Genomic DNA, 27425 nt, shown 5'->3' with positions numbered 1-27425 from the left:
CCACTCCATTCCCCAATCCTGGTGCTCACATTCTTTGCCACGCCGCAAGTCGGTTGTGCTTCAGAGTTCACAGCCTTCATGCGACCACAACTATGCACGGCTCTCAGCCCTAACCTGTTTGCCTCGCGCTTCGTGATGAAATTATGAGTGGCCCCTGTATCAACCATCGCCCGAGCCTTCTTCCCGTTTATCCAGACATCTACGTACATCAGGCTGGTAGCCCGACCCTTATCTTCCGACGTTTGTTTTCCCATAGTGTACATGCAATACACTGCCCCCAACTTAGAGGGTTCTTCTTCGCTTCCCACGTCCTCCTCTTTGTCATCTCCTTTATGAGGGTCAGAAGACATTGAGGAGAGTTTCTTCTGGAGGTTGTCTATTTCTGACTTATGCTGGCACTCAAACCATTTGTGCGACCCTCAACAAAGTATACAGGTGAGGGGTTTGTTCCATGATGATGATGAGCCCGAGGACCCACCTCTGTTTGTAGATGCGGTGAAGACATTCTTCCGCGAGTCTTCTCCCCCCTTCCTGAACCTATTCCCCACACTGTTTGAGCTGACCTGAGAATTACCACTGGTGCTCCTTGGGGTGCTTGATGTTGACCCACTATTTCCCCTCTTCTGGATGGGCGCTTTGTCTAACGAGTAATCCATCAACCTTTCAGCTGCAGCTATAGCACCCGATAAGGTATCAATTTTCTGGCGCCATATCTCCCTTTAAGCCAAATCTTTCAGACCCCGCACAAAATTGAACAGGCGATCCTTCTCTAACATGTCATGAATCTCTAACATGCACGCCGAATATTCCTTCACATACTCCCGAATAGAGGTCTTATGTTGCAGTGTTGCAAGCTTGGTGCGAGCGACAAACTCAGTATTCTCGGGGTAAAATTGAGCCATCAACTCTTTCTTTAGATCCTCCCAAGTGTCTATCGACGTTCTCTTAGCTTGAATATCGGCGTACTTGGTGCGCCACCAAAGCTTAGCATCGTCCACTAAGTACATCGTGGCAGTATCAACCTTCAGTTCATCCTCCAACCGACATATACGGAAGTATTGCTCCATGTCGAAGATGAAGTTGTCAACCTCCTTCGAGTCTCTCGTGCCATTAAAGGTCCGAGGTTTAGGAGGTTTTATCTTAGTACCTCCACTATCCCCGAGCCCTCTTTGGGCACGCATCGAGGTGGCACATTTGTCTTGTGCCTCATCAGCTAAGCCTTGCACAAAGTTAAGTTGCTCCGTCACCCATCCACCGTCGACGCGAGCCTCTCCATTTCCTCGGCTTGCTTTATTACAATATCTTCGAGCTTGGGCATCCTTTCTTCCAGCATAGCCCACTGTTCTGACTTGCCTTCAAGCCAAGCAAGTCTTTCTTCCAACTTATATCCTGGCATCTCTTCGTTCGACATATCTCGAGCAACCCGGCTCTGATACCAGCTGTCACGATCCGAGAGTTTTGACACTGGATCGTGCGGCGCGCACTTGTCTATTGACGACAAGGACGCAAGCCTAGAGCGAAAGGGGGGGGGGTTCGTGGCACACAGCAGCACGGACCAAAGGTATCTCAACGAAGCACTCGTCAACAATGAGTGCTGAATCGGGGCTTGTGACGGCCGATATTTCGAAGCGGGCACAAGCGGGACCGACGATTAGGAAGGCGTCTTTTGAGGTTCTCTTGGTTTGGTGGGGAGGCTTTAAAACAAGGAAAGCACAATATCTATAAAGGCTTAAATCAATACACAAGTCTTAAAGCAAAGGCAACCCGGATAGGAGCTTTCATTCATTCAACCATTTGCCCCATAAAGAGCTTTATATTGATTATATGGAGAAATACTAGTGAACGTTGAAACTACAGTAACACAATAATTTCCCCTAGAGCCTAGAAAGAAAAAAGAAAGACTTAGAAGACATTACATAAGGAAAATACAAGGAAAAAGGAAGGGGGATACATAGAGAAAGAGGCGGATTCTAACACTCTGGATGTATTAAATCAACCACATTTGCAAATAACGGACCAACAAATTTTAACGGTCTTGGGAATCGCGTAATGATGTATAAATTTGGGGGATACAAGTTCATACGTACAAATACACACACCAATACTCCCTCTGTCCCAGAATACATGACATAGTCAACATTGCACACATGCTTATGCACTAGTTTGACTTTATTTTTATATAATTAAATAGTAATGAAAATTATTTTAAAAATTATATTATAAAACTTATATATTAATAACTATCTAACAACATATTTTACAATAAAATATGTTTTTATTATGTTAGTAAAACACTATGGTCAAAGATAATACATGAATAGTGAAAAAAGTCCAACGCCTCATGTATTCTAGGAAGGAGGGAGTACATGATAGGAGCCTGCCAAGAGCATTTAATATTCAAATTAATTCTGTGTAAGGCAAACACGGCACAACATGTTTCTGAGCTAAGTGCTACCCAAATCTTCTCTCTACATATTACTCTTGCTTCACCATTCCATTTTCACTTGTGTTCAAAATTTTAAAGATGTCAATAATCTATTGGTTCGTAATCGAACAATTTCTAATGTTTTCTTTGATTGCAGATCTCCAGCATCGACAATCTCGAAGAATAAGTTTATGTACACCATTGATGATGATAGTTGCATCCTGCATTGTATTTGTATTAGTGGCGGAGCCACATAGGGACATGGGGAAAAAAAAAATTGATTTACATTAGCTCAAACAGATGTAGTAAATAAGAATAAATACATTACATAATCAACTTGTATCACAAATAAAAGATGGTTTGTTGGTTGTTAGGCTTGAATAAGCCTTGTTTCTCTCATTTGTTCCCTGGTTTAACTCTTCACCCATACATTTTTTTTTACGGATTTTTCACCATTTACTCTTGAGTTATTTTTTTATTCACCATATATACCCAACTTTATTTTCAAATTCACCAAATCCACTTGAGTTTCAAAAAATTATCACCACATGCCCTTAATGACTAATGGAAATCAACTCTGTTAGTCATTAAGGCTAATTATGCCACGTGGCAGCATCTTATTGGTTGTCTTTTTAATTAATTAATTAAATTTTAAAATAATTATTTATCAAAAATTATAAAACCCAACCCACCACAAGCCTATCCCCTACTACCACTCATTCCCCGCTAGTGACCTCGCCCAACCACCACGTGCCAGCGACCTGAACCCCCGACCGGCGACCCGGACCAGCCACCCATCGCCGGCGCCCTTTTGTACCCATAAATCACCCTTCCCCCAATCCTCAAAACCCCCTTTCTCCCTCGAAAACCTCTCCCCTCCCCACTGCCGTCATCCAAAGCACCCCTCCCCGCGCCGACGAACCGAAATCGACTCTTCCCCTCCAAGCTCCACCCTTTGAACCAACACACACCACCCCTAAATTAAAAAACCCCTTACGGCTAAGGTGGGCGGCGACGATGTAGGGAAGAGGTCTGGGCTGCCGACGATGGGGTTTCGCCCATCTCCTCCCACTTTCCCCCCTTAAACCACCACCTCAACACCCTAAAATCCCAAAATCAAAACCTTAGATTTTGATTTAGGATTATTTTATTTGGGGTTTTGGTGTGGTGGTTCAGGGGATGGAGATGGCGGGAGGGTTCGCCGGCGTGGGGAAGGGTTCTTTGTCGCCGGCGGTTGGGAGGGGAGGGTTTTTCGAGGGAGAGAGGAGGCGGTGGCTGCGGTTGGGTTATGGTGGGTGGATTTTTTTATTTTTTTTTTGGTAATTAATTAAATAATTATCTTAGAATTTATTTAATTTAAATGACAATCAATTTTAGGTTTCCATGTGGCATAATTAGCCTTAATGACTAATGGAGTTAACTGCCATTAGTCATTATGGGCATTTTGTGATAAGTTTTTGAAACTCAAGTGTTTTTGGTGAATTTGAAAAAAAAAAGTTGGGCATTGGTGCATAAAAATAATTTAGGGGTATATGGTGAAAATCCGTTTTTTTGTAAATTTTTTTATTCTTTTTCTTGTTTTTGGACTTTGTTTTTGGTAATTCAAAGTGCCCCCATCTAACTTCTTTTTCTTGTTTTTGGAATTTGGTATTATATGTCTTCAAACCTCTAACTACTCTCATTTAACTATTTAATCAAGTAGTGATTTGTTGGTAGTGCTTACTAATGTGTTATTCAACTATTTGTAATGAATACATATCTCTTTAACTATGTGTCCCTATATTATTATTTTTTTCCATTTTTATTAATCGTTTGGAACTAAGTTTTAAATTTTATTTTTACAGAATACATTGTAATAATTTCATTAGTAAAAGAAAGTTGTGTTTTTTTTTTTTTTTTTTTTTTTTTCCGAATGTAACCCAAATCCCTTTATATCTATTATCAATTTGTTTAAATTCTTATTATTTGATTAATCGTATTTATCGATTATTGGGGATTGCATAACTTGGAATTGGGGTTTACAAACAAAAATTTATTTTTTGGTTGATAATTTTTCATAATATGCAATGAAACTTTTAACAACTCCTCTTTTGCCATATAAGAATAATTATCATATCTCATATGCAACTTCAAATATGTACTTCCTCTCTTCTTAATAGTTTACACGTTTTATTTTGACGCGTATTTTAAGGATTTTGGCGCGTATTTTTAGGAAGGAAGTAAGGTATATGAATACTAAATTACCCTCCGTTTTACCTCTGACATAATCATTACCCCACCAGGGCCACCACTCTTTGTACACCTAGACCAAATTTGGTCATCATCCATTGAGCTGTAGTTTCTTAAGCTCTCTCCTCCTTAGGCTTCTTTAACAAGAACACTGGCAGCACTAAATTCTACAAATTGTTACAAAATCTCAATCAATTGAATTAACCTGCAAACTTCTCAATCAAATATCAACAAAACAATGATTTTAATTGTTACCACCTATGAAATCCCATTTGCAAAGGAGAGAATTTTTTTTTAAAGAAGCTCAAGACTCAACAAAACTCAACAATGGCAGGCACTACTACTCGCAAGTCCTTCGATTTGTTTTTTTTCTCAAAAATTTCCATAATTTTCCAATTGTTAATACTTGTATGAAGATTGGAACCTTTTTTTTTTTTTTTTTTTTTTTTTTTGATTTTTGACTTCTTTAGATTTCAAGACCAGTGGCTTCATATAATGAGCGGCGAAGGTGGAGATCGAGAAGGAAATGTCGAAGAAAGTGAAATTTTTCCCATAAATTTGCAAATAATTGAGGGCGCGGTGATTTTATATGAATAAAACCTTTTTATAGTTGCTGTTTAATAGTTTTGGAGAGAAAAATACATATGGGTTGATGAAAGAAGCATAGGAGAAAGAGTGGGTATGGAGGAGAGAGATGAGTCGGGAGGACAGACGAGAGAGGAAGGAGAGGTCTGCTATGAACGTGGTAGTGAAGAGAAAGAAAGGGGTATAATTGTCATCTAACCTTACAAAACTTACCTAAAATAAAAACGTGTCAATTAAAAAAAAAAATAAAAAAAAATAAAAAAAAAAACAACCGTGTCCGATCAATTATTTTTTCTGAAATTTTTTGTTGATTTATTAAACATCTTAAATTTGTCCCCAGATTACAAGTCCCGGCTTTGCCACTGCTTGTTTTTGTATCAAAGGAATGCTATGAAATGGCGGGTAAAACATTGGAAATTTTCGAAATTTGTGAGAGCTCTACAAACCTACACTTTCAATCAAATTAAAACCCAACAAATCATCGAAAAAGCAACTTCATCTTCAACCCAAATCCTTAAACAATTGGGCATTTCATTGCACTCAAGTGTCACAAACCTCAAAGAAGTCTCAGAGAACTACATCTCTCTCATCCAAATTTCAAAAGCTACAGAAGAAATCAGAAACATTCATACCCACATGAGAAATCACGGTTTTCCTTACCTAAGATTAGGCAACAAGCTCATAAATGCGTATTTAAAACTTGGCAACCTTGTTTATGCACACCAACTGTTCGATAAATTGCCTCAGAGACATGTAGCTGCTTGGAATGCCATGATTTCTTGCTATATTAGGCAAAAGAGGAATCCTGAAGCCGTGGGTTTGTATAAACGGATGGCGTTGGAGGGAGTTTGCCCGGATGATTTTACATTGTCTTGCGTTTTGAAAGCGTTTTCTAATCTGGGTCTTGTTTTTGATGGCCAGAAAGCTCATGGGAAAGCAGTTGTTTTGGGGTTGGAGGTTTCAAATATGTATGCCAACTTGGTCAAATGAAGAATGCTCACTTGGTAGCAGATCGAGTTGTGGAGAAAGATGTGATCTTGTTTACTTCTTTAGTTGTTGGTTATGTTCAAAATGGGGAAGATTGTGAAGCAATGAAGGCTTTTAATCAGATGATTAAGGAAGGAGTTAAGGCAAACGAGTACACTTTTACGAGCTTATTGGTGAGTTGTGGTAACTTGAAGCATTCATGTCTTGGCATGTTAATACATGGGTTTATAATCAAATGTGGTCATGAGCTTGGAGTTTCTCCGCAGACTTCACTTCTGAGTTCTGACTATGTACTCTAAGTGTGGCATGGTTGATGATGCACTTAAGGTTTTTGAGCATCTTGTTAACCCAAACTTGGTGACTTGGACACACTGGCGTGGGACAAGGGGAGACAGTTGTCTTCCCACGTTAAACAAAAACATTGTTTAAATACATTATTTTGCGCATAATGTGTTAAACCAAAGCAGTTGGCAAAGGGTCAAAGTGAGATTTATGAACAAGTACTACATTTTAATAGTTATATTATTGATAGTTTGAATTTTTCAAATCAAATATGTTTATGGAGGAAAATTTGGTAAATGATGTTGATTTTTTGACCAAGTACTTCGTACTTTATATTTTTGAGTAGTAAAACTTTAATTTTAAGTATTCTTTTGTTCCAATATTTTTGTCAAACTAAGTGATGTTCATTTGTCCCTCGATTTGAAATTTCTGGCTCCGCTACTGCTTGGACATCCTTTATTGTTGGTCTTTCGCTGAATGGTAGAGAGGAAGTTGCCCTATCCAAATTTTGTGAAATGATGCGCAACTCTATACTTCCAAATTGTTTTACCTTGTCTGGGGCTCTTGTTGCATGCTCCAACCTTGTAACACTTGACCAAGGGAAACATATTCACACCATTATACTAAAATTAAGCTTAGGTCCTGTTTACTCACATGAAAATAATAATATTCAGTCAAAATAAGCTCAGTTTATTAAAAATAGTTTCAGTTCAGTAAAAATAAGTTCAGTTCAGTAAAATAATTTCAATTCAGTAAAAATTAGTAACTTTAAAGGAGAATAATAGAAAATCAGTAAAAATAATTTCAATTAAGCAAAAAGAATTTCAGTTCAGTAAAATTAATTTCATTTCAGTAAAAAATAATTTAAGTGCAGATTAAATAATTTCAGGTCAGTAAAAATAATTTCAGTTCAGCAAAAAATAAGGTGAAGTGAACGGGGCCTTACATTTAAATAAGTTTATTGGTACTGCTCTGATTGATTTATATGGGAGGTGTGGTTGTGTGGAACTTGCTAAGCAGGTTTATGATGGCTTGTTTGACCGTGATTTGGTGCTTGTGAACACAATGATGTATGCTTATGCTCAAAATGGTTTTGAATACAAAACACTTGAGCTTCTTCAGCAACCGAATGACTTGGGGCTTGAACCTAATGGCGTTACGTACCCTCGTTAGTGTTCTGTTAGCATGCGACAATGCAGGGCTGGTTGATGAAGGCCGTCACATCTTTGACTCCTTTTTTGGCTATCGTAATATTCGGATAACTAAAGAACACTATGCTTGCATGGTAGATATTTATGGACGTGCTGGAAGGCTTCAGGAGGCAGAAGCACTAATAAATCAAGCTGATAATCCAGATATTGTTTTTTTTGAGGACTTTGCTGCGTGCATGTAGACTCCGTGGAGACATTACCATGGCAGGGAGGATATTTAATAAAGTAATTGAGCTATCTCCTAAAGACGAGGGAAGCTTAGTTCTATCCTCCAATCTTTATGCATCAAAAGGTGACTGGAATCAGGTTATTGGCGTTAAGTCTTTTAATGAGGGAGAATAGACTGAAAAAGAGTCTTGCTATGAGCTGGGTGATCATAGGCGGAGAGGTTCACACTTTCATGGCAGGGAATTGGTCTCAACCAAGTTTTAAAGAAACAGATTATATAATAAAGGAACTGATGAAGAAAGTTAAGGAGTTGGGGTATGTTCCAGCTACTGAGTTTGTGCTATAGAACCTGGATGAGAAGGAGAAGGAGAGGTCCTTGTACTATGACAGTGAGAAACTAGCCATAAAACCAGCTGCATTAGGATTTACAAAAAATTTGAAAGTTTGTGGGATTGCCATGCTTGGATAAAGTTAGTTACAAAAGTAGTCGGGAGGGAGAGAACTGCCAGAGATACCAAGAGATTTCACCGTTTTAAGGATGGGGTTTGCTCTTGCAAAGATTATTGGTGATCTAATCATGACAAGATTGGTAAGTCAAGGTAGCAAAGTGCTATGTTGTCTCACGAATTGAATTAATACCTGTCGCATCAGCCCACTGCTAATTGATCTACCCTAGCTAGGTCTTGCAGTGCTGCATGAAGTTCCGTTAACCATTGTATGTTTTTGGGCAAGGGCTCCAAATAAAGAGGTATGGTATACAGTTCTCTATGTTATGGTCCCCCTATGTTGTATTATTTTTTTTTATTGTACTTTTAAGTGTCATTACTGACTTTATGTGTCTTTTCTGTTCTCAACTAGTCACCTTAGAGGGCTATTGAAATCGACCTGTCAACCTACTTATTTTTTTTGGGGGGCAAGAATGGAGAATTATTGTGTTTGTATTTAATTTCTGTTTAAAAGGATAGTGAGGAACTGGAGTTTCAATTCCCAAACTGGTAGTTGACCTTTGTCCCACTTTGGGTCCCACACTTTTTCTTCTGTCACTTAATTGACTAACGTAACTTACCCTATGCAATTATCATAGATAGATGAGGCGAAAATCAGAAGGGAATGTAATATCAGAAGGATATACAAATAAATCTGACCTCATATTTTTTCACATGCCAATCTCTTGGTAGGATGTGATCTGGTCAGCAACGAGCCAATGAGTTACCATCATACTATTATGTTGAACTGCAGTGTGTACCTTGTAAATTAACATCAGTGTTTGTGGCCTTTTCTTCTCTCCTTTGCTCTTTCTTGTATGCTTCATAACCAAATCTAATATTGTTGTACTGGTTTCTTAAGTGCAGAGATGCTAAGAATATATTAGACGAGAAGCTGTATCCTGGCAAATACGAGGTTAACACTACAGTTCTAATGTTTCAGGCTCTTTCTCCTCTGGAACCCCCCTCCCCCCTAAAAAAATCAAGGGAAAGATTCAAGCAAATCTTAACTAATTTTTTGCATCTTTTTTCTAATTGTACATCACAGATAAAGTTCATCGTTGATGGTGTCTGGCAAGTTGACCTCCTTCGGGATAGTAAACAACAATGGGTGCGAGAACAATCTTCTTACGATAGCTTGAAGTTGCGGATTGAAAGACCTAGGATAGCAATTTGTCTGAGGATCAGAGATTTCTACTGACAAAAAGCTCCGACGTTGATGCTCGTATATCTATAGCTGATGCAAATACTAACAAGACTTTTGCGGCCATCCTGTACTAAATAGCCTCCATGCTTGTACATTTTACCATTCACGGCATCTCTTTCTTTAGGAGATAACTTCCATACTTGTACATGTTACCATTCATGGCATTTCTCCCTTGGGACAACTTATACCCTAATTTTCCCATCTTGCCATTCAATGTTCCACCTTAAACCATAATATTCATAATGATATTATTTATTTAGGAAATTCTCTTTGATAACTGCGTATTTTTTAATTTTCTTAGTGGTAAATTGTAAAAATTCTTATTATCTATGATAAACTCTAATTAGTTATACTAATTCAATGGTGACATTAATGATGATTATATGCAATTATGAGTCTAACTCTAGTTAAATTCTTTAACCATGATTAATTTTTTTACTTTTTAATAATTAAATTATTTTAAAAATAATTTTAAAAATAAAATACTTGCACCAACCCAGCCCAAATCCTGCCGGCGACAGCCCCCCTCCTTCTCCCCTGGCAGCACCAGCCCCCTACCGGCCGACCATCCTCCAAACCTCACGTCAACCGCTCAGAGGCGACCACACTCCCTCCTTCCCCCACCTCGACTCACGAGTCTCAACCCCTCCCATGCTTATTCACAATCAATTGAATAAGAATCAAACACCTCCCACGTCCTGATTCACATCATCCTCCAATTTCAGGCACTCTACGCTTGCTCCTTCACCAATTCCTCGGGAAAAGTATCACCATTAACACGAATTCAACATCAAAACGGTGAATTTATGAAATTAAGACTGAAGATTAGATGACAGACTCACTAGTGGAAAAAATGTCATTTGTAACGGCCTATTTGTAACGGGCAGTAATTTGCCAGTTATAATAAACTTATTTGTAACGGGAAAAATAACAGTCCGTTACAATAAAGCAGCGTAGTGGTCAGGAAAAAAGTATTCGTAACGAGCAAAATGATGCCCGTTACAAAAATCGCATTATTTGTAACGGGCAGCGCTTTGCCTGATACAAATAAGTTGGTGTTTGTAACGGGCACCAGTTGTCCGATACAGATAGGTTAGATACTTGGCCACTTCATCATTTCAAACAGTCGTCACTCACACTCTCTCTTCTCTCTCTTACTTACTTTCTTTCTCTCTCCTCGGATCCTGCTTCCTTTAATTAGGGGTGAAAGTTCGGTTTTCGGTTTGGTTTATAGGCCAAACCGAAACCGAACCACTCTAATTCGGTTTATGGACTTTAGAAACCAAAACGCACCACTTTACTTTTGAAACCAAACCAAACCAAACCATATAAATTTCATTTTCAAAAGAAAAAACCGAACCAAACCGAATTTTTTGGGCCTTGTTTATTTGGGCTTTAATCTGCAATTTTTGTGGGATTTAATCATATAAATATCATATTCATCAACATAGCAGTACTGCAGTAGCATAATGAGATTTAAACAACATTGACAAGTTCTAAAACTTCAAAGTTCTAATTCAAAGTTCTAAAAATTCAACACTTCATCCAAAAAAAAAAAAAATTTTGTTCAACATTACAACTTTAACAATTGAAACCAGTAGCATAACAACAACAAGCAGCAGGCAAGCAACAACATCATAATAGCAGGCTAACAGTAACATCATAACAATAGGTCAGTAGCAGAAGCAGGTCAGCAGCATAGAGCAAGGCAGTAGCAGTAATACAGAAGCAGCCCAAGTAGGTCAGCAACAGCATAGAGCAAGGCAGTAGCAAGTCTAGCAACAACAAGTCAGTAATGAGAAAAGAGCCGCATCAGCCTATTATTTCAAGCACTTCATCAATATCAGCATCACCAATTGCCATATTCTTCAAGTCTATCATAATTCATAACAAAAATAACCAAGTTAATATATATATACATAATGAAAATAAGTAAATTTTGATTAGATGTTCTTATATATTACCCTCTTCAAGAAGCTCAACTTCCTCTAAACATTCTTCAATACTTGGAAATGGTGAAGCACGTAATCAATTTTGAGCACAAACAAGACCTTCTACAACTCGGGGAGTTAATGAGCTCCTAAACTGATCTAGAACCCTGCCCCCAGTGCTGAATGCACTCTCAGAAGCTACTGTCGAAACAGGGACAGCAAGAACATCACGGGAAATTTTCCCCACAGTAGGAAACCTTGAACAATTGAACTTCCACCAGCTCAAAATGTCAAATTCATCAATATCCTCCGTCGTATCCTCCTCCAAATATTTGTCTAACTCTATTTTTGCATCTCCATCCCTCTCACACTTGTGTTTCTTATACTTATTCTTTAAGACTTCAATCTTCTTATGTTTGGGTCTCAATGGAGTTTTGTCATCCTTACCTGAAGACACTTCCTCCCTATTCACATCATTAGCAGTAGAAACACGATACTCCTCATACAAAGCATTCAAAGCTTCCTTCACATTATCAACCAACTTTGATTCAATAATAGGATCATAAATTTCAGTTATCATCCACTCAACATAATCAACCTTATAATGAGGATCAAGGACAACGACAATAAAAATCAGGAGGTTTATTTTTTCTGGATCACCCCAATACTTTTCATATTTTTCTTTCATTCTACAAGCCATAAGACACATATCTAGATCATCACTTGAAACCAAATCTTTCATAAGTACAACAACACTCACCGATTCATGAAAAAACAAATTCAAAGTGACATATAAAGAGCCAGAGACATGCAAGGTCAGATCATAAAAGGCTTGTAGAAATTTAGAAAGTCTTCTCACATTATTCCAATCATCAGAATCAGGGCTACCCTTACCATCCCTCTCATTCAAATCAACTACATAGTGAGGGTCTTCCTCAGAATAGTTCTCAAAAGCATCCTCAAGCTCAATAGCAGCATTTAACATCAAATAGGTGGAGGTCCACCTAGTAGGCACATCAAGGCACAATCCCTTTTTTGTGTTGATTTTTTCATCTAAGACACATTTTTTAAACCTTTGCAACCTAGCAGGAGATTGTTTGATAAACCTAATAGCATGCCTAACACGTTGAACCGACTCATTAACAGTTTTCAACCCATCAGAAACAACCAAATTAACAAAATGTGCAACACAGCGCATGTGAAGGAGACGACCCTTAAGAATCCTAGTTTTCCACCCATTTATTTTCCTTCTCATATACCCAATTGCAGTATCATTTGAGCTAGCATTATCAACCGTTATGCACATGAAATTTTCAAGCCCCCAATCAAGCAAACACTTTTCAATTTCTTTACCAATATCATCATCCTTATGACTAGAAATAGGACAAAATTTCAGAATTCTTTTGTGTAGTGATTTCTGAAAAGTCTCTCAATGTCCTCATATGATTCTCAACATGGTCAGCACTACATATGGTGTAAAACTTTTCATAAATCATCTTTGCAGCAGCAATGAAGGAGCTAGTCCTGAAAGTATTATTTGGCCGGAGTCCTTTCCTCATTTCTTCAGCAAGAAATTTCAATAGCTCCTTAGACATTTGTTTTGACCGACGAAAATTAACTTTTTTCTCGTCTTTCACCTGCATAACAAGTAAACTAAACACACAACAAAATAAACTAATAATAGGAAGCAAAATCAGAAATATAGACTCACGGCAGCAACACTGCAATAATATACAGTATATGATTTGCTAGACCTTAGCAATTGGCCAAAAAGACAAAAGATAAAATAAAAATCAATCGATTAGATATGAAGTCAATATATTTGATAATGTAGTAATATATTCACCTGAACCATGAGTCTATCAAAATAGTTTACAATCTATTAAATAAGAAATAACATTCTACAACTTCAATTAGTTCGGTGCTTCTTATATGCATTCCACATGGCCAATGCTATAGAATTTCGTTTTTTCACACACTCTTTGGTTTCCTCACGAATTTCCTTCGAGTAAGCGATTTCCTTATGTCATGTATTTCAACCTCCAAGTCGGCCTCTCGTGTAATTGCATCATTGGGATCAACACCTCTTAGGTAGTTATATATCACACAACAAGCAAGAACCACATCCACTTGTGTTTCATATGACCAAAAAGGCTCAGCATCTAAGACGCGAAATCTCTTTTTTAACACCCCGAACGCCCTCTCTATACACATCATCAGTGAAGAATGGAAAAATTGAATAATTCTTGTTCATTCTCGAGAGGATTGTCGGTATACTCCTTCAAATGGTAAAGAACACGTCTAAATGGAGGCATAAAACCTTTACGGTCCCCATACCCAGCGTCAGTAAGATAGTATTTCCCTACATCCATAAATTATTATCAATATTTTAATCAATTCATGTTAAGTTTAGACCACTATTATCAACAAGAGAAAATTGATTAATATTACCTTCGGGAACCTTAAATCCCTTTCTAAGTGCATCACCCAAAACCCTTGAGTCGTGGGCAGAACCCTCCCAGCCAGCAAGCACATAAGTAAACTTTAGATCAAAGTCTACGGCCGCTAGTACATTTTGTGTTGTCTTATCCTTTTTTCCTCGAAATCTCTCTTGCATCTCAATAGGAACTAATGCATGTACATGAGTCCCATCTATAGCACCTATGAAGTCTTCAAACCAAGGAAAAAACCTAGGATTGTTCTGAATTTCTGGTTGCATATGAGTTCCTGGTGGATTCACTAAATATGGGTACAACCGAAGGATTGCTTGGAGCACAATATGAAAATAGCAATGTATAGTCCAAGTAGATCGAAAAAATCTCCCCCTCAACATCCCTAAATCTTACATTATGACCCAACAAGTATAAAAAAATAAGTACTTGCTCTTTAACGCTCATTTATTTGCTTTCAGACAAAAGTCCCCTTTCAACCAAGATATTACAAAAGCTAAAAAAAGCACTAGGCCTTATGCGAATCTGTCCAAGACAATGACTATCACCACAATATAAAACACTATCGATATTAGCCTCCCTTAAGCTATCCCTATTAACATAAGGTTGCCTAACTATTTTAGGTCTTTTAGTCCTAGAATTTTTAACATTAAGGAAAGTAAGGACATAAGCAATAATAGCGGTAACAACACCAATGATCATGCGTTTACGAATTATCTACAAAGATTAAAAAATAAAAAGAAAATCAAGGAAATTAGTTCCTTTAATCACATACATATGACAAATTATTATTGCATAAGGTGGATTAAACCTGAGACTTTTGAACATTGTTCGACTCCATGATAGATTGAGATAATGTCAATCTGAAATAAATGGGAAATCACAAGCTCATCAAAATTTTAAAAAGATTACTAATAAAAAGATAAGCAACCCCATTGAAAACCTAATCAAAACCCCAACAAGAGTTAAGCAATCATATCATCTGTATTGGCTTTTTATCTTTCTACACTATTTTTGCTGGCTGCTTTGCTCTGCCATTGGCAACCACAGCATCACCAGCACTCAATTCCTACAGGATTATCAGTCTATAGTATCAAGAAATGGTACTTTCAAGCTGGGTTTTTTCAGCCCACCAAACTCTGCCAATCGTTATGTTGGAATATGGTTTAAAACCAAGTTCCTAATATAACTGTTGTTTGGGTTGCAGTAAATCAAATCCACTATAAGCAACATTGACTTCCAACCCCATTCATAACCAGGATTACAATCACTTCACTTTATTTGAAGCTGCGAAAATGCAATTTCGCATAAACTAATCAAACAATACAGCACAAATTAATTAAATCTTGCAGCAAATTCGCACAAAACTAAACTAATCAAACAATTTCGTACTAAAACTAATCGAACAAATTCGCATAAAATAAATCAAACAATTTCGTGCTAAAACTAATCAAACAAATTCGCACAAAATAAATCAAACAATTTGCACAAACTAATCAAACAATATAACACAAATTAATCAAATCTTGCAGCATATATACCCTAGAAACAATCGAATTTTCAGAACAAAACCCTAAAATAATTTATTATAAAAGAGATTAGAGCAATTATGTACCAAATTCGTTGAGATTGATGAGTGAGATTTGCGATGATAGCGAAAATGAAGATCAGAGATTGAGCGTTTGGGAGGAGAGAGAAAATGTTGATGAGCGTTTAAGAGGAGAGAGAAAGTATAGTGGATGGGTTTTGTGATTTGTGAGAACCGAAAGGAAAACGTTTTCCTTTGATTTTTGGAGGAAAATGTTTTCAACTGTGGTGTAAAACAATTTTACAGCCTAAATTTTCCATTCTAATTTTCAGTTTGACCAAACAATGTAAAATGGGGAAAATGGTTTTCAGGGAAAACATTTTACGTCCTACCAAACGGACCCTTCATGGAAAACCATTTTACATTGAATATGTTTTACACCCTACCAAAAGGACCCTAAGTGCGAGTCTCTTCGTTACAAGCGCTTATGAAGTTTATCAATTTCAATTGGATTAGTAGTTTATCAATTTGAAATCTGCAAAATTACTGTGTTTATGAAGTTGTTCATTGCTGATCAGTCATTCCCTTGGCTCACAATATCATCATAAGCTACCTAAATGACCAAATGTGCTTAATATAAGTTCCGTTTGCACACTAAGTAGCCGTATGTGGTCATAATTACTTGGTTGGTGATTGCATTTTTCAATTTTAAGGGAGTTTTATCCAGTTCATATATAACCAAAATAGAGTGCTGGGACAGAAATTTTGTAAATGATACTTAATTTATGGTGTTTAATTTCTGGTCTGTTGATACCATAGTAAATTTTAAGTTGTAAAATTAGCTCTAGAAACAAGACTTAGTAGGCCGGCCGCCCTACCTAAACCAATCGTCTACTAAATTGGTATATTTGCAAATTAATAATTCTTTCTGGTGTAAACTTGGTCAATGATGAACTATAAACTTTGTTGATTATTTTATTGAGTTGTGGCTATCTTTTTGTGCATCCTTTGACTGAGAACTTGGTATTCTTTATTTTTCTCCTCTAATTTTTTAAAGTTAAGCTATAATTTATGTTCTGCTTTTTAACCACATGCTTATTAAGTTAAGCTAAATGAACATGAAGGATCAATAGGGAAATGGTATAAACAATAAGTATACTCTAGAAGAGGGGGTTGAATAGAGTATGACAACTTTTCGAAATTATAAATCTCAAGGTCTTGAGATCAGTTTCAAGGCGGAATAAACTGATTCGCTTTTCAGTGTCAAGGCTTTGAGATTCAATCCGAAAACTTAAAAGCAGACTTTGTAAATAAGGCAGATTATAAATTGCGATTTAAAACAGAAATAAAAACAAGTAAAATAAAGCAAATAAAAACGAGACAAGAGATAGCGATATTTTTACGAAATTCGGCAAATATGCCTACATCTCCGCCTAGGGTTGTCCAACCCGTAGGATTTTAACATCTTTTTATTTCTTCCTTTAGAGTCCTAAAGCACCTAAAAGATCAACCTATCTTCTCTCCGTAGCCACCTAGCTACACCTTAGCAACTCAATTCCCAGAAATAAAAAGCTATCTCACTTTTACTATACTTGAGTATTATAGTACTACTCATAGTATATCACTCTTTTGATAACAAAATTTAAGCACTCTTGATATACTTTTCTTTTCTCTCAATCTAACTACAAAACAAAATATTTGATAAACTAGAGAGAAAGAATTTAACAACTCTTGCTATAGCGAATGAAACTTGATAATTCTTGTGAAGTGTTGCACGCGATTTATAGAGTTGAGATGCTGGATTTCTAAATTTGATTTTTGAAGCAACCATTGAATCTTCAACGTTAATTGAATAATTCAGCCTGCGCTATTTTTTGGGGCTTCAAAATCAACGTTAATCTTCAACAGCAATATTCAGCCTATCTTCAAGGGATTCTATAAAACAAACTTTGAATCTCAAGTAAATATGTTAGCTGTAGATAAGTATGGATTCAAAATAAAATCTTATCCCTTGATTAATGTTTTCTGTTAAAACAGAATTTGTTAGTGTAAAAGATAAACATTCACTCTAACAAATATATATCCAACATATTAAAAGATAAATATGAAAATCAGAATTGTGTTAGATAACATTAACTTCGGTTTAATATTCCAGCAGCCCAAAGTAAAGATAAACCGTGGACTACGGAAATATCAATCCTACATGTATTTGGCTTAATAAAATCAAACACATTATAGCAGCCCATAAAAAATATAGCCTGTTTGGTTTGACTTCCATCATAAACACAAAGTTAGATAAAATAATAAAGCCCATCAAGGTGGAGTCTTCAATATCCCCTTTGATGGAAGTCAAAACCATCATTAAAATAATCAATAAACCTGCACACAAAGTTAATATTCAAAATATTTATCATATAACAAGCAGGCAACTTCTCCCCCTTTTTGACATCCAACAAGGGAGGGAAAATGTTTGGAACAGTTAAAAAAAGTTTTAAAATATTACAAAACAGAAGTTCAAAGTGAAAAACAGAAATAGGAAAAACAAATAACAAGGCCTTGATCCCAGCATCAAATCACTTCCTGCCTTGCTGATAACGTACATCCTGAGCCCGGTTAACAAAACGCTTATGAGCCTCCCTCATAGTCTTGTCCCTTTGCATCTCATCCAACCTTCTCTGCTTCTCAACTCTATATTTCTTCACCACTCCATATTCCTCAATGTGATGATAGAAGGTTCAGACACTAGAGGTCTAAGAATTAGTCGGTTGCGCACTGAACGTTCACAGTTTAGGAGGACATTTGCAAATTTCTCCCTAGCATGCTCAACAGCATTCTCATTAAGAGGCATAATAATGCCAGTAGCAGTGAAGGAGAGGGCATTGAGGTGAAACAGTTGATTTACTTTGGCATTTACAATGGCCAAGAGTTCATGGGTTTGGTCAAGCTTGCTGTCAAGGTCTTGAATGTCACGACGGAGGTCATCCAAACCAAACTCTAAGGCATATAAGTGAGAAGAGGACAAGGAGGAGTCAGCAATGCCTTTCCCCTTAGACAGAGAGGAAGCAGGGCAGCAGCTTTCTTTGGAGTAAGGTCAAAGCGAAGCTTCCAAGAGCCATCGGGGAGACACATATTAGAGAATTTAGACCAACCTTAGGCGATTAAATGCGCTCAACTTCTTCAGTTTCAAGATAAATGTTGAAGAATTGGAAGATTTTGGGAAGTAACTTGGTGTAGGGCAGAGGCATTGGCTTGGAAGATGAAAAGTAGTGGACCATATGGTTTAGGATGAGAAACGGCAGATCAAGGTCATATCCATTAAGGAGCAAGAACAGAATTTCAAGGGTTTGATCGATAAGTAGTTCCTTAGAGTTTGTTTGGGGAACTATACATCGCACCAAATATGTGAAAATTATTTTAGGTTCAAGGCGAAGAGAGGAGTGTGTCAATTGACGAGAGGAGGACAAATTTGGAAGCAAGAATTGTGCTCTAGCCTGAGTGACACACTCTAAACGGGAAGGATGAGAATCCCGTGAAAAGTCAGGAGATGTGCCTAAAATTTGGGCTAAAATAGAGGAATTCAGAGAGATTTCTCTCCCTTTGACAAGAGTATCAAGGGTAATTTCCCCACGACTCCTTTTAATCACCCTATTTATGTAAAATAGGCGGGTGAGTCTAGGATAGGCAACATCAGAAACAGAGGACAATTTAAACAAGTTCGACTCTCGAAACACCTTAAGACAATGTAATTGAGCAGAGGAAATAAACTCGATATCCATCAATTCAGAAAAGCAAAGTTTACGAGAGTGAAAACCATCTTTCCATTTACCATGGGATGTATTATTTCGAAACCAAGAAGATGGAAAGGAAGGATTGACGGGAACAAAAAGGGTAGGATGAGTGAAGGGGATGGAGTGAAGGAAGAGAGAGAAATAAAAATAAATAGGAGATAGAGACGGAAAGAGGCAGTTTTAGGGAAGGTGAAAAGAGGTGTGAAGTGACATGACAAGGGTGAATTATAACGGTTTGCAAAGGTCCAGTGAATGCGTAGGACGCGTGATTCAAGGCACTATTTCAAAACCAAAAATAAATTACGATAACAAAAAATATGCCTAAGTCTCCGCCTAGGGTTGTCCAACCCGTAGGATTTTAACTTCTTTTTATTTCTTCCTTTAGAGTCCTAAAGCACCTAGAAGATCAACCTAAAATAAAGGAATATTCGATGAAGAAAAATGTGAGGTGTAAAGTAAGGATGTAAAATTATTCTAACTGCTCCTCGTCAAAAGTTTAAACATTATTTTAACAAAAGTTTTCAAAATTTAATTGATCAAAATATTTTAATACCCAAGCAAGATTGCTTCATCACTAGGTGCATCAACTTTACCAAGGTTATCTTTGCCATTATTATGGACAAGGCAAGTACATCCAAATGGTTTTAGATAGGAAACATTTGGCTTTTTCCCTTTAAACAATTCGTAAGGACTTTTCTTCAAAATAAGGCGAATTAAGCAACAGTTTGAAACATAGTTAGCCGTATTCACAGATTTTGCCCAAAAATATTTTGGTAAACAATTTTTTAAAAGCATTGTCCTTGACATGTCCTTGAGAGTGCGGTTCTTACGTTCCACAACTCCATTTTGTTGAGGTGTCTTAGGAGCTGAAAAATTGTGGGAAATGCCATATTTTGCACAAAAGTTTTCAAATTTTAGTTGATCAAATTCTCTACCATGATCACTTCTTACAGCGATCATCCAAGTGAAAATAATGTGTTCGTTTTTACTAATTGCAATATTTGGAACATTAAATATTTGGTGGTTATCCAAGTGGGTAAACATTAAATATTTTTTTTATAAAAAAAAATGCTTTTTAAATTTTTTGTTACCGGCTGTAATTTCTTTTTGGTTTTAAAATAGTGCCTTGAATCACGCGTCCTTCACATTCACTAGACCTTTGCAAACCGTAATAATTCACCCTTGCCATGTCACTTCACACCTCTTTTCACCTTCCCTCTTCCCTAAAACTGCTTTTTTCCCTCTCTATCTCCTATTTATTTTTCTTTCTCTCTTTTCCTTCACTCCATCCCCTTCACTTATCCGAAATTTTCTTTTGCCTCTTCATCTCAAATTCAATCTTTCTTTCATTATCAATGGCACCCAAAAGAAAATTTGTTGCTTCAAAACCCTCTTCCTCTAAAGTCTCAAAGGCTCGTGCTTCAACCTCAAGGCAGAGAGTTCCTCAAGTGAACCATCAAATTCGAACTCCTCTTTGTTTCAGATTCCTACCCCTTCTGTTCCCGTCAATCCATTTGCACCAGAGGTAAATTCTTCGTTTCCATCCTCTTGGTTTCAAATAATACATCCCATGGTAAATGGAAAGATGGTTTTCACTCTCGTAAACATTGCTTTTCTGAATTGATGGATATCGAGTTTATTTCCTCTGCTCAATTACATTGTCTTAAGGTGTTTCGAGTGTCGAACTTGTTTAAATTGTCCTCTGTTTCTGATGTTGCCTATCCTAGACTCACCCGCCTATTTTACATAAATAGGGTGATTAAAAGGAGTCGTGGGGAAATTACCCTTGATACTCTTGTCAAAGGGAGAGAAATCTCTCTGAATTCCTCTATTTTAGCCCAAATTTTAGGCACATCTCCTGACTTTTCACGGGATTCTCATCCTTCCCGTTTAGAGTGTGTCACTCAGGCTAGAGCACAATTCTTGCTTCCAAATTTGTCCTCCTCTCGTCAATTGACACACTCCTCTCTTCGCCTTGAACCTAAAATAATTTTCACATATTTGGTGCGATGTATAGTTCCCCAAACAAACTCTAAGGAACTACTTATCGATCAAACCCTTGAAATTCTGTTCTTGCTCCTTAATGGATATGACCTTGATCTGCCGTTTCTCATCCTAAACCATATGGTCCACTACTTTTCATCTTCCAAGCCAATGCCTCTGCCCTACACCAACTTATTTCCCAAAACCTTCCAATTCTTCAACATTTCTCTTGAAAATGAAGAAGTTGAGCGCATTCAATCGCCTAAGGTTAGTCTAAATTCTCTAATCAAAATCGGCATTTTGTGTCTCCCCGATGGCTCTTGGAAGCTTCGCTCTAACCTTACTCTAGAGGAAGTTGTTGCCCTGCTTCCTCTCTGTCTAAGGGGAAAGGCATTGTTGACTCCTCCTTGTCCTCTTCTCACTTATATGCCTTAGAGTTTGGTTTGGATGACCTCCGTCGTGACATTCAAGACCTTGACAGCAAGCTTGACCAAACCCATGAAACTCTTGGCCATTGTAAATGCCAAAGTAAATCAACTGTTTCACCTCAATGCCCTCTCCTTCACTGCTACTGGCATTATTATGCCTCTTAATGAGAATGTTGTTGAGCATGCTAGGGAGATATTTGCAAATGTCCTCCTAAACTGTGAACGTTCAGTGCGCAACCGACTAATTCTTAGACCTCTAGTGTCTGAACCTTCTATCATCACATTGAGGAATATGGAGTGGTGAAGAAATATAGAGTTGAGAAGCAGAGAAGGTTGGATGAGATGCAAAGGGACAAGACTATGAGGGAGGCTCATAAGCGTTTTGTTAACCGGGCTCAGGATGTACGTTATCAGCAAGGCAGGAAGTGATTTGATGCTGGGATCAAGGCCTTGTTATTTGTTTTTCCTATTTCTGTTTTTCACTTTGAACTTCTGTTTTGTAATATTTTAAAACTTTTTTTAACTGTTCCAAACATTTTCCCTCCCTTGTTGGATGTCAAAAAGGGGGAGAAGTTGCCTGCTTGTTATATGATAAATATTTTGAATATTAACTTTGTGTGCAGGTTTATTGATTATTTTAATGATGGTTTTGACTTCCATCAAAGGGGAGATTGAAGACTCCACCTTGATGGGCTTTATTATTTTATCTAACTTTGTGTTTATGATGGAAGTCAAACCAAACAGGTTATATTTTTTATGGGCTGCTATAATGTGTTTGATTTTATTAAGCCCAATATATGTAGGATTGATATTGTCATAGTCCACAGTTTATCTTTAATTTGGGTTGCTGGAATATTAAACCTAAGTTAATGTTATCTAACGCAATTCTGATTTTTATATTTATCTTTTAATATGTTGGATATATATTTGTTAGTGTGAATGTTTATCTTTTACACTAACGAATTCTGTTTTAACATAATACATTAATCAAGGGATAAGATTTTATTTTGAATCCATACTTATCTACTGCTAACTAATTTGCTTGAGATTCAAAGTTTGTTTTATAGAATCCCTTGAAAATAGGCTGGATATTGCTGTTGAAGATTAACGTTGATTTTGAAGCCCCAAATAATAGCGTAGGATGAATTATTCAAATAACGTTGATGACTCAACGGTTGCTTTAAAATTCAAATTCAGAAATCCAGCATCTCAACTCTATAAATAGCGTGCAACACTTCACAAAAATTATCAAGTTTTATTCACTATAGCAAGAGTTAAATTTTTTCTCTCTAGTTTTTCAAATACTTTGTTTTGTAGTTAGATTGAGAGAAAAGAAAAGTGTATCTAAGAGTGGAAAAATATATCAAAAGTGAGATATACTTTGAGGAGTACTATAATACTTAAGTATAATAAAAGTGAGATAGCTTTTTATTTCTGGGAATTGAGCTACTAAGGTGTAGTTGGGTGGCCGCGGAGAGAAGATAGGTTGATCCTCTAGGTGCTTTAGGACTCTAAAGGAAGAAATAAAAAGAAGTTAAAATCCTACATGTTGGACAACCCTAGGCGGAGATGTAGGCATATTTGCCGAACTTCGTAAAAATATCGATGTGCCTTGTCTCATTTTTATTTGCTTTACTTTCCTCGTTTTTATTTTTGTTTAATTCGCAATTTATATTTTTCCTTATTTACAAAGTTTAATTTTAAGTTTTTGAATTGAATCTCAATGTTTTGACTTTGAAAAGTGAATCAGTTTATTCCGCCTTGAAACTGATCTCAAAACCTTGAGATTTATATTCTCGAAAATTTGTCATACTCTATTCAACCCCCTCTTCTAGATTATATGTATTACTAATTCCATTACCCTATTGATCCTTCATTTTTTTTTATGTTTTTTTTATTAAAAAAAATATTTAATGTTTACCCACTTGGATAACCACCAAATATTTAATGTTCCAAGAATTTTAATACACTGCAATTTTATTTCAGGATTTTGTCATGCAGGTTAAGATCTCGAAATAAGGTGTAGCTTAATAAACAACACATTAAAGCTGTAAAATACGTACCTTAGCTCCCCCTATGAAGATGCATCCTTATTTAACATTCCCAATTCAAGCCGTATAAAATTGAATCGATCTTCACTTAAAGTCTTCGTAAAAATGTCAGCAAATGAAAGAGATAGATACATCACCTTTTTCCACATGATCTCTTATAAAATGATGTCGCACGTCAATATTTTTAGTACGAGAGTGCTGCATAGGATTCTTTGTGATTGAGATAGCACTTGTATTATCACACTTAATTGGAATTCTTGTAAATTTCAAGCCAAGATCTCGAAGTTGTTGAGATATCCACAGAATTTGCGAACAACATGCACCTGCTGCAATATACTCTGCTTCGGCAGTAGACAATGCCACCGAATTTCGCTTTTTAGAATGCCAACTAATAAGGGATGAACCCAAAAATTGACAGCAGCCAGAAGTGCTTGTTCTATCTACTTTATAACCTGCAAAATCTGCATCAGAATATCCAACAAGCTCAAAGTTGCTATTTTTAGGAGACCAAAGTCCTTAGTACAATTTAAATAACATAGAATCCTTTTTAATGCAGTAAGATGAGATTCCTTGGGGTTAGCTTGAAATCGTGCACACATACAAACACTAAACATTATATCGGGGTGACTTGTTGTTAAGTATAAAAGAGATCGAATCATACCTCTATATTCCTTCTGATTTACTGACTTACCGTCTTCATCTTTAACTAACAATAAAGTAGAACTCATGGGAGTTTTTGCTTCTTTGGATTGCATCATGTTGAACTTCCTTAGGAGGTCTCGTGTATATTTTCCTTGATTAATAAAGATGCCTCCCTTTTCTTGTTTAACTTGCAATCCGAGAAAGAAGGTTAACTCACCCATCATGCTCATTTCAAATTCCCTGCACATGATCTCAGAAAATTCTTTGCAAAGAGAATCATTAGTAGCACTAAACAAAATATCATCAACATAAATTTGAACTATCAATAAATCTTTTGATTTGGTTTTTATAAAAAGAGTTTTGTCAACCAAACCTCGTTTAAAACCAATTTCTAAAAGATATTTTAACAAACGCTCATACCAAGCCCTTGGAGCTTGTTTCAAACCACAGAGAGCTTTGTCAAGTTTGTAAACATGATTTGGAAAAGACTAATTTTCAAAACCAGGAGGTTGATTGACATAAACCTCTTCTTGTAAATTACCTTTTGAGAAAGCGCACTTGACATCCATTTGAAAGAGTTTGATTCTCATGAAAGATGCAAAAGCAAGCAGAATTCTAATAGCTTCCATTCTTGCCACGGGAGCGAAAGTTTCTTCATAACCGATCCCTTCTTCTTGATTATATCCTTGAGCTACTAGTCTTGCTTTATTCCTCACAATCTTTCCATTTTCATCAAGCTTGTTTCTGAATACCCATCTGGTTCCAATTACTGAATGATCTTTGGGTCTTGGAGAGAGAGTCGAGACTTTATTTCTCTCAAACTCGTTTAGCTCGCTTTGCATGGCCATTATCCAATCTGGTTCTTGAAGAGCTTCTTTGACATTCTTTGGCTCAATGAGGGAAACAAAAGCATGGAAAGCACGGAAATTTTTGATGTTTGAACGGGTTTGGGTACCAGCCTTTGGGTCAGAAATGATGTTATCTATAGGATGGGATTAGGCATGTTTGAATTTTTTGCGCATCATTAAAGGAGAGGATATGGGTTCTTGAAGCACACTTTCAAGGCCTTAATGGATCTGAGGGCTTAGGGTTATTTCAGAAGTAACTTAATCAGTGAGAGGTTTCAAGGTCTTGAGGTGTAGGGTCAAGGTTTTGAGGAGTAGGTTCAGGATTTTGATTTAGTTCATCGGTGTTTAGGATGGGTTCCTGGAGGTTTTTGGTAGGGCTTCTCTCTTCATCTTCGGATTAGTTGTCTTCATCTTCTTCTTCTGAGAGATGCTCTTCGTACTTGTTTAACTTCAAACCTGTAAATCACATGAATACTTTCCTCAACAACTTTAGTACGTTTATTATAGACTTTGTAAGCTTTGGAATTTAAAGTATATCCAAACAAGATTGCTTCATCACTACATGCATCAAATTTACCAAGGTTATCTTTGACAGTATTATGGACAAAGCAAGTACATCCAAATGGTTTTAGATAGAAAATATTTGGCTTTTTCCCTTTAAACAGTTCGTAAGGAGTTTTCTTCAAAATAGGGCGAATTAAGCAACGGTTTGAAACATAGTTAGCTGTATTCACAACTTCTGCCTAAAAATATTTTGGTAAACTGTTTTCTAAAAGCATTGTCCTGGACATGTCCTCAAGAGTGCGATTATTACGTTCCACAACTCCATTTTGTTAAGGTGTCCTAGGAGCTGAAAAATTGTGGGAAATGCCATATTTTGCACAAAAGTTTTCAAAATTTAGTTGATCAAATCTCTGCCATGATCACTTCTTACAGCGCCAATGGGTAGGTTTTTCGGAGTTTCTAACTCTTTGCAAATCTTTGAAAATTCAAGTAAAGCTTCAGATTTTTCACTTAAAAAGGAAACCCAAGTAAATCGGTTAGTAGTATATAAGTATGGATTCAAAATAAAATCTTATCCCTTGATTAATGTATTCTGTTAAAACATAATTTGTTAGTGTAAAAGATAAACATTCACTCTAACAAATATATATCCAACATATTAAAAGATAAATATGAAAATCAGAATTGCGTTAGATAACATTAACTTAGGTTTAATATTCTAACAGCCCAAAGTAAAGATAAACCGTGGACTATGGCAATATCAATCCTACATATATTGGGCTTAATAAAATCAAACACATTATAACAGCCCATAATAAATATAACGTGTTGGGTTTGACTTCCATCATAAAATACAAAGTTAGATAAAATAATAAAGCCCATAAAATAATAAAGTCTATCAAGGTGGAGTCTTCAGAACAGATGCTCATTATGCGGTTTAATTCATGGAAGAGGTGATATTGCTTGTGTTTATAGGTTCTGTATTTTGTTAATTTTCTCTAATTTGCTGGCGGTTCTTGGCAAATATATATACTGATTCTATTTTCAAAATAATATGTGGACTAATTCTAATTCCGGGATTATATATGGCCTGAATCTAATTTCAGGCTAGTGTATGACAAAGTTTATTAATGTCAAAGTATGCACTGAACTTAGTGTGAAAATCATCTTTTAATTCTCCTAGAGTCCATATATTTTACTGGACCTTGTGCTTGTGAAAACTTCAATTAGTTGCAAACATTGCATCAATATATTATTTGGTTAATGCATTGCATCAACTTGTTTTGACATGGCTGACATGGCAAAGGAGATTGTCGAAACAATTGCTTAATTCCATCTAATCTGATTATTTGACTTGATATTAAGCTTTGATTGTTTATACTTTACAGGTTCAGAAAGCCATTAACACAAAAAAATAAACTAAGTGTTCCTATGTGCTAAGGTGTGAGGTGGGTGTTGCAGGTTCCTAAGGCAGCCTTAAAATTATGATCAAAGTTGCAGCAACTCGGAAAATGGTGGAAGATGTAAATTATTCAACACTGATTTAGACGAAAATCATTTGAATCTTATCTTAGTCTTATTAAGTAAACTTGTTTTTATTATTATTACAATTGAGATTTGCTTCTTTTTTTTTTCAAGTTTTAGTTATTAGGAAAATGAATGCAGGCTTTTGATGATTGTATATTATGTACTT

At 36.5% G+C, this 27425-nt stretch overlaps 1 protein-coding gene and 1 pseudogene across 1 annotated transcript; one reads left to right on the top strand and one right to left on the bottom strand.

The window, feature by feature from the left end:
• The first annotated feature begins 4575 nt into the window (after positions 1 to 4575).
• Positions 4576 to 9340, top strand: LOC110698029 (annotated as a pseudogene).
• Positions 9341 to 11607: 2267 nt separating this feature from the next.
• LOC110698239 (zinc finger BED domain-containing protein RICESLEEPER 2-like) lies at positions 11608 to 12816 on the bottom strand. The gene has a single exon (XM_021875637.1). It carries the CDS (start codon positions 12814 to 12816, stop codon positions 11608 to 11610), a length of 1209 nt encoding a protein of 402 aa, XP_021731329.1.
• Between the last annotated feature and the right edge of the window lie 14609 nt (positions 12817 to 27425).

The sequence above is a fragment of the Chenopodium quinoa genome, unplaced genomic scaffold (genome assembly GCF_001683475.1).
Source record: "Chenopodium quinoa cultivar QQ74 unplaced genomic scaffold, ASM168347v1, whole genome shotgun sequence".
NCBI classification, from domain to species: Eukaryota; Viridiplantae; Streptophyta; class Magnoliopsida; order Caryophyllales; family Amaranthaceae; genus Chenopodium; species Chenopodium quinoa.
The sequence above is the reverse complement of the archived record's forward strand: the minus strand, read 5'-3'. Positions and strand labels throughout refer to the sequence as shown.

Bases quoted from the DNA above. Each gene is read 5' to 3' on its own strand.
- LOC110698239 (XM_021875637.1), bottom strand. From the start codon at position 12,816: ATGTGCATAACGGTTGATAATGCTAGCTCAAATGATACTGCAATTGGG.